A 16703-nucleotide genomic window follows, 5' to 3' on the forward strand; every position below is an offset into this window, starting at 1 on the left:
AGTTGGAAAGAAGATTGACGAGAAGAGGAAGAAGTTCAAGGAGTGGCAGAAGGCGAAGGGTATGGGGGCAGAAAAGGCAGAGCATGAAAGTTATAAGGAGGCCAAGGAGGCTGCAAAGAAAGAGGTAGCAAAGGCGCAGGAGGCATGTAGGAAAATGTTCGGAGAACGCTTGGATTTGGAATAGGGTCGGAGAGCGGTATTCAGGATTGCAAAGCAGATAGCGAAAGAGAGGTGTGATGTGATGGGGGTGAGTTGCTTGAAGGATGAAGTGGGACAAATCGTTGTGGACCCAGATGGAATTAAAGGAAGATGGAAGAGATGTATGGAAATACTGTTGAATGCAGAGAATGAATGGGATGGCAACATAGAGAGTAACCCAGTTTTAGGACCGGCAGAGAAGATAACCGAGAAGGACGTTGAGGAAGCGATAAAAGCAATGAAGAGTAGAAAAGCGGGAGGACCGACGGGAGTTGTGGGAGATATGTTGAAGGTAGCGGGAAATTGGGGTGTGAAGAGAATGACAGAGATTTGCAATCTATTGGTGAAAGAAGGCCGCATTCCAGTGGCTGGGAACTGAGTACCCTCGTCCCTCTATACAAGGGGAAAGGTGACCCTCTGGACTGTGGCTCGTATCGAGCGATAAAGTTATTGGAGCATGGAATGAAGGTATTGGAAAGGGTGTTGGAGAAGAGGATAAGGAAGAAAGCAAAGATTGACGAAATTCAGTTTGAATTTATGCCAGGAAGAGGAACGACAGACGCATTTTTTATTGTGAGACAGTTGCAGGAGAAGTACATGGAGAAGAGGAAGAAATTGTTTCTTGGGTTTGTTTATCTGGAGAAAGCATTCGATAGGGTTCCACGCGAAGTAGTGACATGGGCATTGAGGAAGTTGGGAGTGGAGGAATGGTTGATCAGAGTAGTGATGGCAATGTACAAAAGAGCGTGCACAGCTGTAAGGACGAAGGACGGGAACAGTGGTGAGTTTGAGGTGAAGGTGGGAGTGCATCAGGGGGTCGGTACTAAGTCCACTACTATTTGTAGCTGTGATGGAGGTGCTGGCTCGGAACGTAAAGGAGGGTTTACCGTGGGAGTTGTTGTATGCAGATGATCTGGTGTTGATTGCAGAAAGTATGGATGGACTGAAGGAGAAGATGAACAAGTCGAAGGAATGTATGCAGACAAAAGGTCTGAAGGTGAATATCAGAAAAACGAAGGTGATGGAAAGTGGTAAAGCATGTGGTGAGGTAGAAAGAACTGGGAAGTGGCCGTGTGCTGTGTGCAGGAAGGGTGTCGGAGTGAATTCCATTCAATGTGCGCTGAGTGGGTTCATCAAAAATGTAGTGGTTTGAGAGGGTCATTAACCAGTGTGGCAGCTACATTCAAATGTAAGGTTTGCACAGAGGGAGCTGCAGATGGAGGAAATGTTGAGTTGGATCTTGGAGACGGCGTGAAGCTGGAAGGTGTGAAAACATTTTGTTACCTAGGAGACATGCTGAATGGAGAAGGTGGATCAGACTCGGCAACGGATGCTGGAGTGAGATGTGCATGGAAGAAGTTTCGGGAACTGAGTGACGTGCTAACGAGGAGGGGAGTGTCGTTGAAGCTGAAGGGAAAGGTGTATGCTGCATGTGTGAGAAGTGTTATGATTTATGGGAGCGAGACATGGGTAATGAACATAGAGCAGCAACGAAGGCTGGAAAGGGTGGAAATACAAATGGTTCGGTGGATGTGTGGAGTATCGTTGAGAGAGAGGAAGACAAATGATGATTTGCGAAAGATGATGGGAATAGAGCCTGTGATTGATGCTGTGAAGAGAAACAGTTTGAGATGGTTTGGTCATGTTGAGGAAGGATGAAAGTGACTGGTTGAGAAGAGTGATGGAAATGAATGTAGAAGGAAGTAGAGGACGGGGAAGACGGAGAAAGACTTGGCTAAAGATGGTCGAAGAAGAAATGCGGGCAAGGGGGTTTACAAGGGGAGATGCAGAAAATAGGGCAAAATGGAGAAGATTGTCATGGGGACCGCAAGGCTAACCCCCGCTCTAGCAGGGAAAATGGCCTTAAAATGCCTCTTGTTGTTGTTGTTGTGTATATTGTGACAACAGTGCAGTAATCCTGGTGTTTGCTTATCGGTTAAGGTGGCTGGCTTGAGATCTTAGGGTCCTGAGTCACTCGTTGAATTAACACCAGGTGGGTTGATTCAGTCTATCATCCTTCCGAGGTCGGCAATATGAGTACCAGCTGACTGGTAATGAGGGCATTGCATCAGCGGCACAGCTGTGCACCTTTAAAATGATGCAGCCAATCAGCCGGAGGCTGCACACGAACCATCACCAGCACAGTGCGGTCATTCTTGTTCTTGGACAAATGTTAAGATGTCAGACATTTTAGTAAGTTTGGGTTTTTATTCCAAACTTTTGATGTTTATTAAATCTCTGCAAGTTAAAAAAAAAACTTATTTCTGTTGTTTTGCCCAAAGGCAGGTTTAGTGCTGCCAAAGCAGCCTCATGGAAAGGATCATATGATTGTTTGCTTTTGTCTTCCTGGCAGTAGTCAGGAAATTCGTCATTTGTTCAGAATGCCAGTGATAACTCGCCTAAGGCCAGATTTTAAAAAAAGAGTTGTTGATCGTCCCCGCCCAACCCTACGAAACACACCCGACCCGAAATTTTTTTTATTTTTTATTTTGAAAAAAATCATAAAAAACGATCTTTTCACATTCAAATTTGGCGCCGTTCTGCACCGCATGCGCAGTGCGTGCTGCGCAGAACGTCGCAAGTGCCTCGGGCAACTTCACCCATTTTACGTCGGCCATTCATGGCGGCTATTGTGTGAGATTTTTCCCGCTGAAATATGTATTGATTCGTGCTAGAATCGGCTTGAAATGCCTCTTGTGGTCGCATCAATAGCCCGTGAGGGCTCTTCCAAGACGGTGAAGGACTGGTTTGCGTGCAATATCGAGTTGGATGTTACAATCTCGGACTTCTATGCAGAGTTCTCAGACGGCAAGTATGATGGGGATAGGGATCCATTGCCTGACGATACATGCGGTACTTTTGTCAAAGTATTCGCCGGCCCCAGTAAAACTGACATGACGAAAGTTTCACCAGCATGCAAAGTTTCTGATGTGACAAAGACTCTTGGCTCATTTCTCAAATTTGTGTTGGCTGCAGACACGGCCACGGATCACAGGATGGAACCCGATAGTCGACCAACTGTTTTTAGTGTCCTCATGAATGCTGCCCGTGATGATGCTTCTTGTACTTGCCTGCCACCTATATTCCCGCTCACTCAGCTGCCACAGAAGAACAAGTTGAAGAATGACATTCTCCAGTGGCTTCAAAGCAATAAGTTGGGTTGGAGTGCCGACAGTGTCAGCTCCCTTGGATTGTCCATTGTCAATACCCTGGCCGAGAGTCTCTGGTATGTTGACAGAAACCATGACACTTTGAAGCAACGTGGTTGCACCATCCCAATTTCCTTTGAACAGTTCAGCAACTACAGAATGCCAGAACTACAGAAGAAGAGGAAAATTGATTCATCGTTCCTCCGACAAGAAGAAGTTAAATCACATAGCGATATACTTTTCAATTTGGCCATGTCTTCGTACTTTTATGTTCGTGCCAATCTGAACTGTGCTTCCCCTATAGAACTAGCGTACTACTCTGCTGGCTATGAAATGCTCTGCATCCACTGTGGTACTGAAGAGAATTTGGTTGAAAAGGCAGGGCAATACCCTCAATGTAACATTTGTACTGCAAAGCCAGTACCAAAGCGTGGCAGAAATCTTGTTCAACATGCTCAATAGTTTCAAGGTGCCAAGGGCATGGTGTTTATCTGTTTTTCCGATGTCATGGTGGATATACATGTACAGGTGTCTTGCCCTTTCACTACCAAGCTCAGCTAGGACATTCAACATCATCCAAAATCACACAAACACTGTGTTTCATAGAGATTTGGGCAATGTTTGTAAATCTGTGAGATGAATGAAGAAATAAAATCATTTTGAGGAGAAAGGAGTCTTTATTTCATATTTTTCCATGTCAACAAAACTCAATGGAAAGTAGGAAAAATTAAAAAATTAAAAAATAAAAAACCTCCCTCCCTACCCGAACTTTTGAGAAAAAAGGACGCTCAACAACTTTTTATTTTTATGTGGCCTAATGTTCTCGAGGGGAACCGTGGGATCTTTAACGTCCACCAACTATTGCGAGCAGATGGAACGCCCATCCAAAGGAGGGCACACACATTGATGCCTCACCCGGCATGCAAACACCAGGATGATAGTTTATAGCTGTGCTGACATTTGACTCCAGACTAGACAGCTCAGAAATGAGTGTACGTACCTCTAGACTATCCTGGCACTTCCAAATAAAATGGGGTCATCTAATTATTTAAATTTTCCCATGTAATTATTTATTTTTTTAAATATTATTTTAAATACATTATATCATTAAATATTTCCTCTCTTCCCCCTTGTGGCTTTTATAACTTCACTTATGTTGCTTTTCAATGTTAACATTTTCATCATATATTTGCCCTTTTTAAATCAATATAACATCTCCGGGAGTGATATTGATAGCACAATTTGTATTACAATACCTTCGACTTGCCCCACAAATTCTTATATTTATTCCCGCGCAAGGATTGCACTAACTAAGAAAGATGTCGCAAGTCTTTCTCGTCCTCTGCTGTTCAATGGCGAACTACGTGAGCTTGACAGATGACGTTGTTATCTTGAAAGTATCTATCATTGTCATGATAGTAATGGAGCATAAACGTATGCTTGCTCTGTAGCAGTGCTCAGATGTTCAGGCAATACATTTTGATCATTCACGGGAAACACAAAAAGACAGGCCTTGCTAAAATAAAAAAAATTATCAGCCCAGTATTTCAGCTTCCATGATTTGCACAGGAGTTCATGTGGACAGACTTTCATCTTTTGCTTCTGTATTAAACCGAGGAAATGAGAAAACCATAACATCTGATAATAGCACACAATCATTGGTCCACAGTTTCATGAAGATGCAATTTGCACCATGTCTGTCACGTAGGACTTGCTTTCAACCAATTTCATCTTTTCACTGCTGGAGACGTTTTTTCGGCGTAACCCGTAGGGCATTGTCATCTTTTTTTTTCTGTTGTGTAGAAGGCTCCAGGCCCGGACTATGTAGTCCTCATCGAGGCCAGGCCAAAATAAAATAGCTGCATTGATAGAAAAGTGAAGAAAGAGAGAATAGTGTAAGAGTTCTTGAGAAGCAGAAAATCTGCTTTTTGAAAAGGGGAAGGTCGTAAGTGTTTGGAAAGACATGTGAAGGTAAAGAGTTCCAGAGTTTGGCAGTGGAGGGGAAGAAACAAACATCATGACGGCCCACCCTTGAGTTGCCAATGGCCACACAATAATCATGTGATGTAGTGGCTTGGCGAGTATTCCATGGTCTCTCTGATGGTGGAGATGCGCAAGCAGCGAGTTCTTGGGAGCAGAAACCGAAGAAATATCTGTAGAATAGATAAAGAGAGCCAACTTTGCGGCGTAATTCGAGAGGGTCGAGTTTTGAGGTCAGATTGGGAGAGTTGATAAGTCGGATCAATTTGGGTTTAATTCTGTCAAGTAAGTCTGTGGAGCTAGAACCTCCTCAGATGTGAGAGCAGTACTCTATACAAGGACAGATCAATCATTTATATAGTTGAAACAAGTGTTGAGAGAAGAAGAATCTTCGACATCTGAACAGGACTTCCAGTTTCTTCGAGGCAGATTTAGATATTCATGTAATATGTGGATCCCAGGATAAATTTGACGTTAGGGTAATACCTAGTAGGTTTATTCTAGCACATGGTGTCATTGTGGAGCTTTCAAAGGAGATTGGAGAGTTGAAAGAAATTCTAGAACAGTGTTTGCCTGTCCGTATGTCCCCACAAACGTACACCAATCAGAGCTGAGGATCTGGTCACATGACAGGGGGACAGCATTTATTAACCATTACAGTTTCATATTTTACTAAAAGGAAATGTAATAATAACCTTATGTGGAACGTTTGGGGTCCCAGTGGTGGTCATCTTTCTTATGTTGTGGTCCCAGTGGGTGTCATAAGGTAGGTAGGAGGTTTCAGAAATTCCTCAAAATAATGATGATTTTGAAATCTGATCCACACGAATGTCACTTCCAAATCCGGAAGTGAACAGATGACGACGGTTCGCTAGTTTGATAATATCTCGATACAATAGTGATTTAACATTATATTTTGATATACTAATACCTTAGTATTAATTTGTGATTGGAATGGCGAATGAGGATGTTTGGAATGAAAATGTAGAGATATTGAGTTTAAAGCAGAATGAGGAAATAATGTAACGGTTTCCATCCGTGACATTCACAGATTCACCATTTGCAGTTTCACCATTGACTGGATTTAGCAACATTCACACTGGGTACGTTTTTTTGTCCAAGTCCTTCACGAACCTGCTGTCAATGCATGACATTCGACTGAAGGTGGCACAGGAATGTGGAATGTATTGGTTCATCGTTTGCCATTCACCGTTTTTTTACCCAAGTCATTCACGAACCAGCTGTTCATGCCTGAAGTCAAAAAAATGTAATACTTTCATTATTTGCTAACTGGTAACTGGTATCCTCACCTAGGTGATATGCTATCCCTCCAACTAAAGTATCAAAGAAGCCCGGCTGCACCATTGTTAGACTTTCGGTCTTGTTTTTCCTCATGAGCACGTGTAATTTTTACCCTCGCCAGAGGAGAGGGTATTGCATTTGGTCCGTGTGTCTGTCTGTCTGTTTGGTTGGTTGTTTGTCTGCACAGAACGCGAGTATGCTTTTTTCTGCAACCATTAGACCGATTGCCAAGAAATTTTCAGCATAGGAGGGACTCCTCCTGGAGAATATTTTAGTGAATATTATGACGTCACAGGTCACGTGGTACGTGCGCCATCTTGGAAAAACCAAAAAACTTTGCACCTCGACATCTCAAAAACTGCCTCACAGAAATAATTGAAACAGGTCTCATTGCAAAGAACTCTCCATTCGGAATAACATATGTGAATAATGACGTCACAGCTGCCGCCGTTATGACGTCATAATTCGACAAGTAAAAAACTTTATCCGATCAGGATGAAATTTATTGAGCGTCTTCTCTGTATAAATTGATGCAGAAATAAAATTATAATGACGTCGTAGGTCACGTGGTTCGGACGCCATATTGTTTTGAGTGAAAAACCACTAAAATCCAATTTTCTCCTAAACTACTGAACAGATCGAGGCCAAACTTTGCAGGCAGAATCGCATACACATGACGAACAAAAAAAGTCAGCGAGAATGACGTCATGCGGCACATGGTTTTGGAGTTATGACGTTTTTAAACATAAACTTTTATAACCAAGCTCCTCCCTCATTTGTGATCCTATCGAGGGGAAACTTCACAGAGGTGTTCAGCATATCAGTCTACTAAAATAATCTTTTGAAATTTGCGATAGGTCACGTGGTTTGGCAGATATAAATAATTAAACGAAAATATTTTTTTAAAATTATAACTCTTGAACCGCTGCATTGTTCGACATGAAACTTTACATTATAGTAGAGGTCATGATGTGTAACATGTGTGCAAAATTTCAAGATGATTGGATGTACGGTGTGGAAGCTAGAAGTTTTTATTGTGTGAAGAAGAAGTCATCTAGAGTGGGCATGGAATTAATTATCGCACTGCACATGACGAGCAGCCAAAGTACGGAGCGACCTCACAGGGTTATTTTGACCTCAAATAAAATTCTGATTTCAGATTTGTCAATCGCTGAGGTATATTAACACACGACCAAAACCGATTTGGCGAAATTCCGACGATTTTTGATGAAAATATAACATTTGTATCTGCATTTCAGTAAAGTAAAGTGTGTGCCGTGTCAGCATTTTAAAAATTGAAACGTGTCTCATTGTAAATAACTCCATTTGGGGAATAGGTGTTGTTAACGATGACGTCATTGGTGCCATAATTACGACGTCATAATTCGACAGGGACAACGCTTAGTCTGATCAGTTTGAAATGTAATTGAGCATGATCTATGCAACAATTATTTAGAGAATATAAATTTATGATGTCATCGCTCACGTGGTCTGGCAGCCATATTGGATCAAAAAAACAAGAAACGTTCAAAAATGGAAGAGTTGGCTCACACTAGGTTGACTGCGCTGGGTAAGTATTCTATGAATACCATCTAGTTGATTAAATGGCATCAAAAACAAAGGCAGGTCAATTTTTAAACAAGAATATCTTCTGATGCCGATAATGAAATCCTTCCCTTCCCTTCCTTTCCCTTCCCTTGCCCCCGCCTCCCCCCACTCCCCCACTTTATTTAAGAGACCTTTCAAAACAGGTTTACCAGGATTTATGTCCTGCTTTATATGCGTGCACACACATGTACGCATTCATAGACAATTACCCAGGGAAGATTGTGGGATGCATTTGCATTTCATACTTACTGTGGAGCAGCTATATCTCCGCACACAAGTTTGCCAAGCTTTTAATCCTGAGGTTGTGAAGGAGCCTCCAAAAATCCAAAAGCCTCAGAGAATGCTGTTCATCATCCAAGTGCTTCTATAGAACATTTGCGGCTTCTCCTGACAAACTACCGTGCTGTAGACTCACAAGAAACCCTGTATTGATCATCTTTATTACATCTCAAGCACAAGCACTGGGCAGCGGCCTCTGCGGAAAATAATGTTATACATGCAGGACTTCAGCCCTATTCTGGCTGGCAGCATTAAATACTCAGCCAGATTTCTCATCTTCGTATAAATTGCCCAGGTGGCCAACAACTCAGGCTGAACCTGGTTAACTGTTGCGCGGTGGCCAAGAACCCCAGACCGAATCCGTTTAATACCATAGCAGACTATTCACCCTATGGAAGATCATGTTCCAAGTGTGCAACATATTCTTCTGTGTTCTGGCAACGTCCCTTTATTTGGGCAACAACGTATCGGCAACAGACTGCAGCCTCAATCACTTCTGAAAAAGAAAATTAACCTGGATTATGTATATGAAGGGAAATCATGGACACTGCTTATGTGTATATACGAGTATAATACATTATGGTTATATAGCTCGGATAATTCCAATTTCATCCATCATTCACCAAAGGAAGAAAGTGCCAAGATGGCCGAATTTTCTTTTTCAAAACTTGATGGAATCATATGAAACTTGCACATGCACAACGTCAGGTACCCTCATTAATCCATGAAAGTTTCAGATTTCTCAGTCAAATCTTCTTGGAGGATGAGATGATACATAGTACAATTGCTCCATTATATATACACCAGTGGGGTCACCTGTGGGAATCCCACGGGCATGGACGTGTGTGACATATGGATATCTTCATTTACAGACTTGGCATTTAATATGGAATATTTTTTTTGTGGGGGTGAACTTACTTTTCAAGATGTCTTAGAACCAAAAGTTCATTGGAATTATGTTGAAATTATTCCAGATTTTGTTAATGTCACCTTTAAAAGAAACAAAAACCACATTTGAAATTTCGAAACAAATAAATTGATCCTTGAAAGTGATGTAAACTGATATCGAACTCAATTCATGGACAGTACTGTGTTAAACTTCTGTACGTCTTCCAGAAGAGCTCTTTATTTTGCACATTAGCCAAAAAATTTTTTAACAAAAACAAAAGTTAAATTACGACTGGGATTACGGACAGTAAAATTACAGTTCAGTACTTCGTGTAACCCCCACGAGCATTCAGGAGAGCACGTACACGTTGAGGCATGCTGTTCACGAGATTTGCCAAGGTTTGGACAGGAATCGCTTGCCATGCAGTGACAATAGTCTGCTGCAATTCACGCACAGAGGTCGGCTGCTGGGCCAAGTGGTCGATTTGACGCGTTAATTCTGCCCACAAGTTCTCTATCGGATTCATATCCGGGGACAGGGCAGGCCACTCCATATGCTCTACACCACGGTCAGCAAGAAAGTGTTGGATCATGCGAGCACGATGAGGCCGCGCATTGTCATCTTGGAAGACAAAGTTTCCTCGAAAGGCTGCACGAGCAAATGGAAGCAATGTTTCTTCCAGAATGGCCCTGTACTTGAACTGGTTCAGGTTTCCATTCAGAACAACCAGGTCAGTTTTGCCCCCTGCATGAAAAGCAGCCCAAACGGTCACCCCACCACCTCCAGCTTGGACTCTTGGCACTATACAATCTTTGTTGTAGGCTTCATGCACTTGTCTGCGCACTCGGACGTGGCCATCTTGACGATAGACCAGAAATCTAGACTCGTCACTGAAGATCACGTGATTCCAGTGTCCTGGCTGCCATTGACGGTGCTCTCTGGCCCACTGCAATCGGCGCTGGCGGTGTTGTCTGGTCAGGCATGGCTTTCTCAGGGGACGCCTGGCACGATAGCCTGCTTGAACCAGTCGTTGTTTGACTAGCCTTCTGGATACAGGCACATTTGTGAGTTGCTGCCACTCAGCCCTAAGCCGATTAGCTGACTTGGTTCGGCCATTGCGGACTAACCGGTGCAGCTGGCGATCATCCCTCCTTGTGGTTCTGCGGGGACGTCTTTGCCTCGGTATTGGAGTAGGGACACCCCTCTGAGCATTTCGTTTCAGGATCTTTGACACCTGACCTTGAGTGATGCCATGAAGCCGAGCAATAGCACGCTGTTTCATGCCGTAATTTCGTAAAGCCACCACTCCATGACAAACAGCATTGTCGAGTTGACGGACCATCTCCAGAGGAAGCGGCAATAACTTTTGGAGACGTGCAGCAGGTGTTTTCCACTAATACAGAACGCAACAACCCTTGTGTACCCGACTGTGAAGCCAATCATTAAATGCACCTGTCCATACATTTTGCCACGCCACCTGTGATATAATCCTGTTGTTGATTTCTTGCTGCGACAGACAATCAGTGACATGGTTCTTTTAACAAATAAATCACCAAAGTGTAAAAGAAACTCACCAGATTGATATACTGAGTTAAGAAAGTAAACCCAAGTCAAGAAAAAAAAATATATTCCATATTAAATGCCAAGTCTGCCAATCATCCAAATCATAAATCATAAATGCCAAAATCAAGACTCTCTGCTCACCTTCACTCCTTCATTCCTCTTTTCTCCTGCCTCTGGAACAAACTCCCTCACTCTCTTCAATCCCACTCCACCCTCCAGGTCTTTAAAACAGCTGTTCACCACCATCTCTTATCTTCCCCCATCCAAAACCTTGATCTTTTCTATCCCCGCTAATTTCACCCCAATCCACTTTTTTGAAATACCAACTTCTGTCCTGGAAGTCCTTGGTGTACTTGTGTTTTATACTTCTCCCACCCGTTCCCACGCCTCCTCCCCCCAAGCCCTCTCCCTCCCACACATCTCCCTGCTCTTAAAGGTTGTGTGCTCTCAAGTGTTTCACCTTCTCTTGTCTTCCGCTCCCTCTTTTTATATATTTTGTTTGTCTGGTTGATTTGTTTGTGAAGTAAATGTCAGCTCTTTCACGAGCCTCGATTCAGTATACAAAAAGTCTGTAGTTGCTGCACATTCAGCTTTACAAAATGGTTACTGACAATTTATCAGATCCACAAATGATGTAATCTACACAATTTATTAACTTCTGATAACATGTGAATGCATGTGCGTGCACAACCACACTCACATATACACATACACACACACACATATATACACATATACACACACACACACACACACATACACATACACACACACACACACACACACACATATATATATATATATGCACATATAAACATATGTACTCCGACTAATATATATAAACCCCACTCCTTTTTATTTTTAGAATCTTATGGTTACACCTTAACTCAAAGGGTTGATGAAAAACCTCGGACACAAAGAGGAGAATAAGTGTGTGTATGCTTCCTTATATTGTCCTACCTTGCACTTTCCCTGGTTTTGGTAATGCTATCTTATTATCACAAAGGGGATTCATCACCATCCGTTTAATTAACCTGAAGAGGAGTATTTACACGTGTTAAAATATAAAGTTTGTGTTAAACATGAGATGCCTGGCTGGCCCATCAATCAAATTCTCAATTATTATTTCAGACAAATAAATGTTATCACAGATTACACTTGTGCTCATAATAAAAACATATTATTATGAGGTCATGAGTAAGGTTATAAAATCCTCTAAATAATAATAATGAGATCCCTTGCACCGATTTTCAATGCAGGAGGAGGCCATTAGGCCCATCAAAGCCTGCAGTAGTATTAACAACTTATGGTTGATTGTCGGTGTTCTATCCTTTCAATGCTGAATATCAAGCAAGGAAGCAGCAGTACCATTTTTAAAGTCATTGGTATGACTTGGAACAGGGTTCGAATCACTGACCCCACAGATATAGAGCAGATTCCCCAACCATTACACCACCGATGGAGTCTGTTTTTAATTTTCATTAATGAGTCTCTTGGATTTGTAAGGACTGGCTGATACTGACTTGGCTGTTGCCATTGTATTGTCAGCCTATTGGGCCAGGATTCAATTATGAGTTCAACCTACAGGTCATTTCAGGGGGTGGCGTCCATCATCATCCTTTTGAGACCATCATTCATTCCAGAAATTTAGAATCCAACGCACTAGTACTACCGCCATCAGTGGATTCCAGCCCACAATTTATTGGTTGCCACTCAAGGTGATTACCTCTGACACCACTTCATCTCAGCAATAGTAGACCCGACCTTGATGTCTTCTCCACACATTAACAATCCCACACGTTGATGCAAACAAATGGAGCGCTTCATGGCCAAGCTCAAACTTCCTCCCCTGGATCAACGACAAGTGTTGCAGTTTCTGTCGTGCAAGGAAATTTTCTTATATATTTCAGACCGTAAATCATCCTTTACTTACAAAGACCATCCCCATGTAATGGTTATTGCCTCAACTATGTGAAGAAAAAACTTCCCTCCTCACACAGCAAATCTTTGGATGATAAAAATCTCATTTTTTAAATTTGAACTCCAAATCAATTTTTTTTTAAACGTAATTGGTCAAAGATGGTCAAAGAACACCAATACACCAAATGTAAAATGTGTAATGCACCAATACCATTATTGGGGGGAACACGTAGACCTGATACAATGTGTGGTGTCTTGTCTCATTGTACATTATACGTGTCTGGCTTGAGTTCGGATGGATTAAACGGTCGCTTCGCATGCTCTTTGGAGTTACGGCGTTTGTCTTGCTTCCTTCATACTTCGGAACACAACACAATGTACAAATACTTAGATGATACAACAAATTGTGGGTAGGTAGGGACAAGACTTTTCTATCCTGTACCTGGTTAGGAGGGGGGTGTGGGTGAGAGTAATTAACAACACAGACTGAAGATGTAGTTAATAAGCCTTCATTATAATTTAAAAAAACTCAGATTCCTTTTTGAATTCACAAAAAGTGATGTCATTTTTGTAGATTTATTGATATCCTATTTGACTATTGAATCTTTACGTGAGCTGTTGTTAACTAGCAATAGGCATCAACAACCATCCTTCACCATGTTGTGGAATTTCGACCGAGGCCCTTGTGTTGTACAACGTTCCTTTCCTATTCCATTTCCAGGCGCTGCATGACGTCATCGCCGGGCACAGAAGGGGGCCCGGCGATGACATGCGCTGAAAGGGAGTACTCAGTTTCACTCTGGTTGTTTGTTTGTTGTACACCGTTCCTTTCCTATGCCATCTCCAGGCGCTGCATGACATCATTGCCGGACAATGACCACGCTGAAAGGGAGTACTCAGTTTTTACTCCGGTTGTTTGTTTGTTTGATTGTTTGTTTGTCCGGGCGATACCTCAGCCATCATTCGAGCTAGGAAGCTCAAATTTCGGCAGAATAGTGAGTAAGTGCTTCGACAAAAACGGTATTTTTGTTTTTGATTGATCAATGAATTGATTAGTTATTTAATTATTTTTGATTAATTAAGTACCTATTTATTTACTTTCTCCTCTGGGCATTATCTCAGGCACTTTTTGAGCTAGGAAGCTGATATTTGGACACGATAGTTACCAAGTGATTTGGCTGTAAAGGCTAATTTTTTGATTTATTGATTCATCAATTAATAGATTAATTATTTAATTATTCGATTAATGACTTCATTAAAAAAAAAAACGTTACGGATTCGGATAAAACGGTGGTGCTTTCGGTATTCTATTAGCCAATTGATAAATTATTTAATTATTTTATGATTATTATTTATTTATTTTCATTATTAATCATTTGTTGTTTTTTTTTCCTCATCTGGGCAATATCTCAGGCACCTTTTGAGCTAGGAAGCTAATATTTGGACACTATAGTGACCAGGTGATGTGGCTGTAAAGGATATTTTTGATTTATTTATTGATTAATCAATTAATTGATTAATTATTTATAGATTAATAAATTAATTATTTCATTTTTTCGGTTAATGACTTCTTTAATTAATTTTCAAAAAGTTACAGCTTCAGATGAAACACTGGAGGTCGAGGTATGCTCTTAGCCAATTGATTAAGAAATTATTTTACGATTATTATTTGTTGATTTTAATTCTGCAATTAATCAATCAATCATTGTACAACTCTCCCTCCCAATACCGTCTCTATGTGCTGCAAAGCGGTATCGCCGGGCGCCGAAGGCGCCATGGCAATGCCACACTGGAGGATGTTATTTATTTATTTGGCATTGGGGTGGTGTACTTTGAATGTATCTGTACTTGTTTCTTTTCTTTTTCCCTCACTTTTTCCATAACCGCTTGAGCGATTGAGACGAAACTTTAAAAATAGGAGTGCCTATCCTTGAATAAAAATTTTTTCACAAAGTTACATGATGATTGGATGGAAAATGTAGTCGGCATTCCAAAAACTGCAAAGTGTTTCACGTATCAGGAATAAACGGCCTCGTCCTCACTTTGCTCGGCCTCGGATTAAATATTATATATAATTTTATATATTTCAATATATATATATATATATATATATATATATATATATATTTGAAGATTCACAACCAAAAGCCCTATGACAAAGGAAGGTTTCTATGGATTCTGAACTTTTCAAAAACGTTCAATTTAAATATCTATCCGGCAAGCTTCCTTTTCACAAAACATTTATCTGATGTCCTCATCTTCAGCTTTTGTTTATCCAGTGGTTTTTCATCATCTGATTTTGTTTATTCGACAATTTTTTGGGAGATCAGCTCAACAAAATGTTTTAAATGAGCTCAACAAAATCTTTTAAATCAGCTCAACAGAATGTTTTTCTTTCTCATTCAGACAGTGTTGGGGTTCAGGCCAGTCGGATGAGAGCGCCTCAATGGAGACTAACTCTGGGCCCCTTACTACGACGGGCTCTTCTTCAAGAGAGACGAGCCGTCCAGCTGCGCAGTGCCCTGCACCGCGTGGCCACCTCTCGGCTGTGAGTGGGCCACCTGATGGCCGCATTCGTTGTGACTCACACGACTTGCCTGACTCGCCGCTCAGCGACCGGTGAGCCTCATTCCTGGGCCACGCCGGCGGGTGAGGCTTCGCCGGGCTATCAGGCTTACCTTATGGTCACTTAGGCCCTGAATGAATGAATGAATGCGATCCGTAGTGTCCTTTTTGGCATGACTTTCCTATATGCTTCATCTATCCATATTCTTCATCCAAAGTCCTCTCTTGATGTGATGGATACGTTAAATTCTTCTTCATTAGCCCCAAAACCTGAAAGATTTATCTCATTAATTTTGAAACCATTTGTAGCCACATGGGAAAGTGTGATCTGATAATAATACGAATAATGATAACTGAAAACCTTTCACTTGATGACGTATTGGATAACTATATCTAAATCAGAGAAAAAGGCAGATCAGAGAGACACTATTTACTCAATTAATCTTTTCATTCAGTTAATTTGCTTCAATAGTCATTACCATCCAATACCAAAACTGGAGTTTGCTCAAACAATCTTCCAGTGTGTTCCTGATGCACTTTGCTCATCCTGGGAAAGTGCATACAGTTGAAATACACGTTTGGTTTGGTGGTGCAGTTGTCATTTGTGTCTCTGATTTATACAAAGTGTTATTTTGCATTCTTCAAATGGATTATAGTTGTCAGTTTTAAATATGAAACACAAATTCATGTCAGACCACATCAAAGCATCTCTACTGGTGCTTTGTCATGTACCCATCTTGATTCCACCTTGTATTTATTCCTGAAAAAAGTTAGACACTTCAAAGAAAGTCTCAGAAAACAGGATTCAACCAAAAATCGAGATTTTCTCCACTAATAGAACACACACATTTTAAAAACTTGCATCGCTATTCTATCAAAAGAATGAAAAAAAATTATCTGCAAAGTTTAGCATGACTTGGTGTCTTGTAAGGCCTCCCTGTGCTCTTATCAACCCTTTCTATAAAACCTGCTACAATCTCATGTTGGGCATAAAAGTATCTATCTTACATGTCTTTGTACAGCAATCTTAGTTTTCTTGTTCACAAAATTGTCGAGTTTGTTATTGTCGAGTCCATAATTGACATTCCAACACATCTGACAAACACCACCGTCAAACTTGAACAATGTATACCTGGATTGTTCAAATCACAAAGCCAGTTTGCACATTTAGAAGTCTGAGGATATCCATCCATTGCATTGTGCATTGAACCCACCAATGACAGCTTGTGGGCAGCCGCTCTTCCATATCA

General features: G+C 41.3%; 1 protein-coding gene across 1 annotated transcript in view; it reads left to right on the forward strand.

The window, feature by feature from the left end:
- The window catches only part of LOC137433227 (pro-neuregulin-1, membrane-bound isoform-like), a 376724-nt gene that overhangs the window by 329691 nt on the left and 30330 nt on the right, over positions 1-16703 (forward strand). Inside the window, exon 9 of the mRNA XM_078784011.1 lies at positions 15295-15507. Coding sequence (XP_078640137.1) covers positions 15295-15507 — 213 coding nt within the window. The remainder of the gene's footprint in view (positions 1-15294; positions 15508-16703) is intronic.

This window comes from Myxine glutinosa, chromosome 8 (genome assembly GCF_964187855.1).
Source record: "Myxine glutinosa chromosome 8, kmMyxGlut1.1, whole genome shotgun sequence".
In the NCBI taxonomy this organism is placed as follows: Eukaryota; Metazoa; Chordata; class Myxini; order Myxiniformes; family Myxinidae; genus Myxine; species Myxine glutinosa.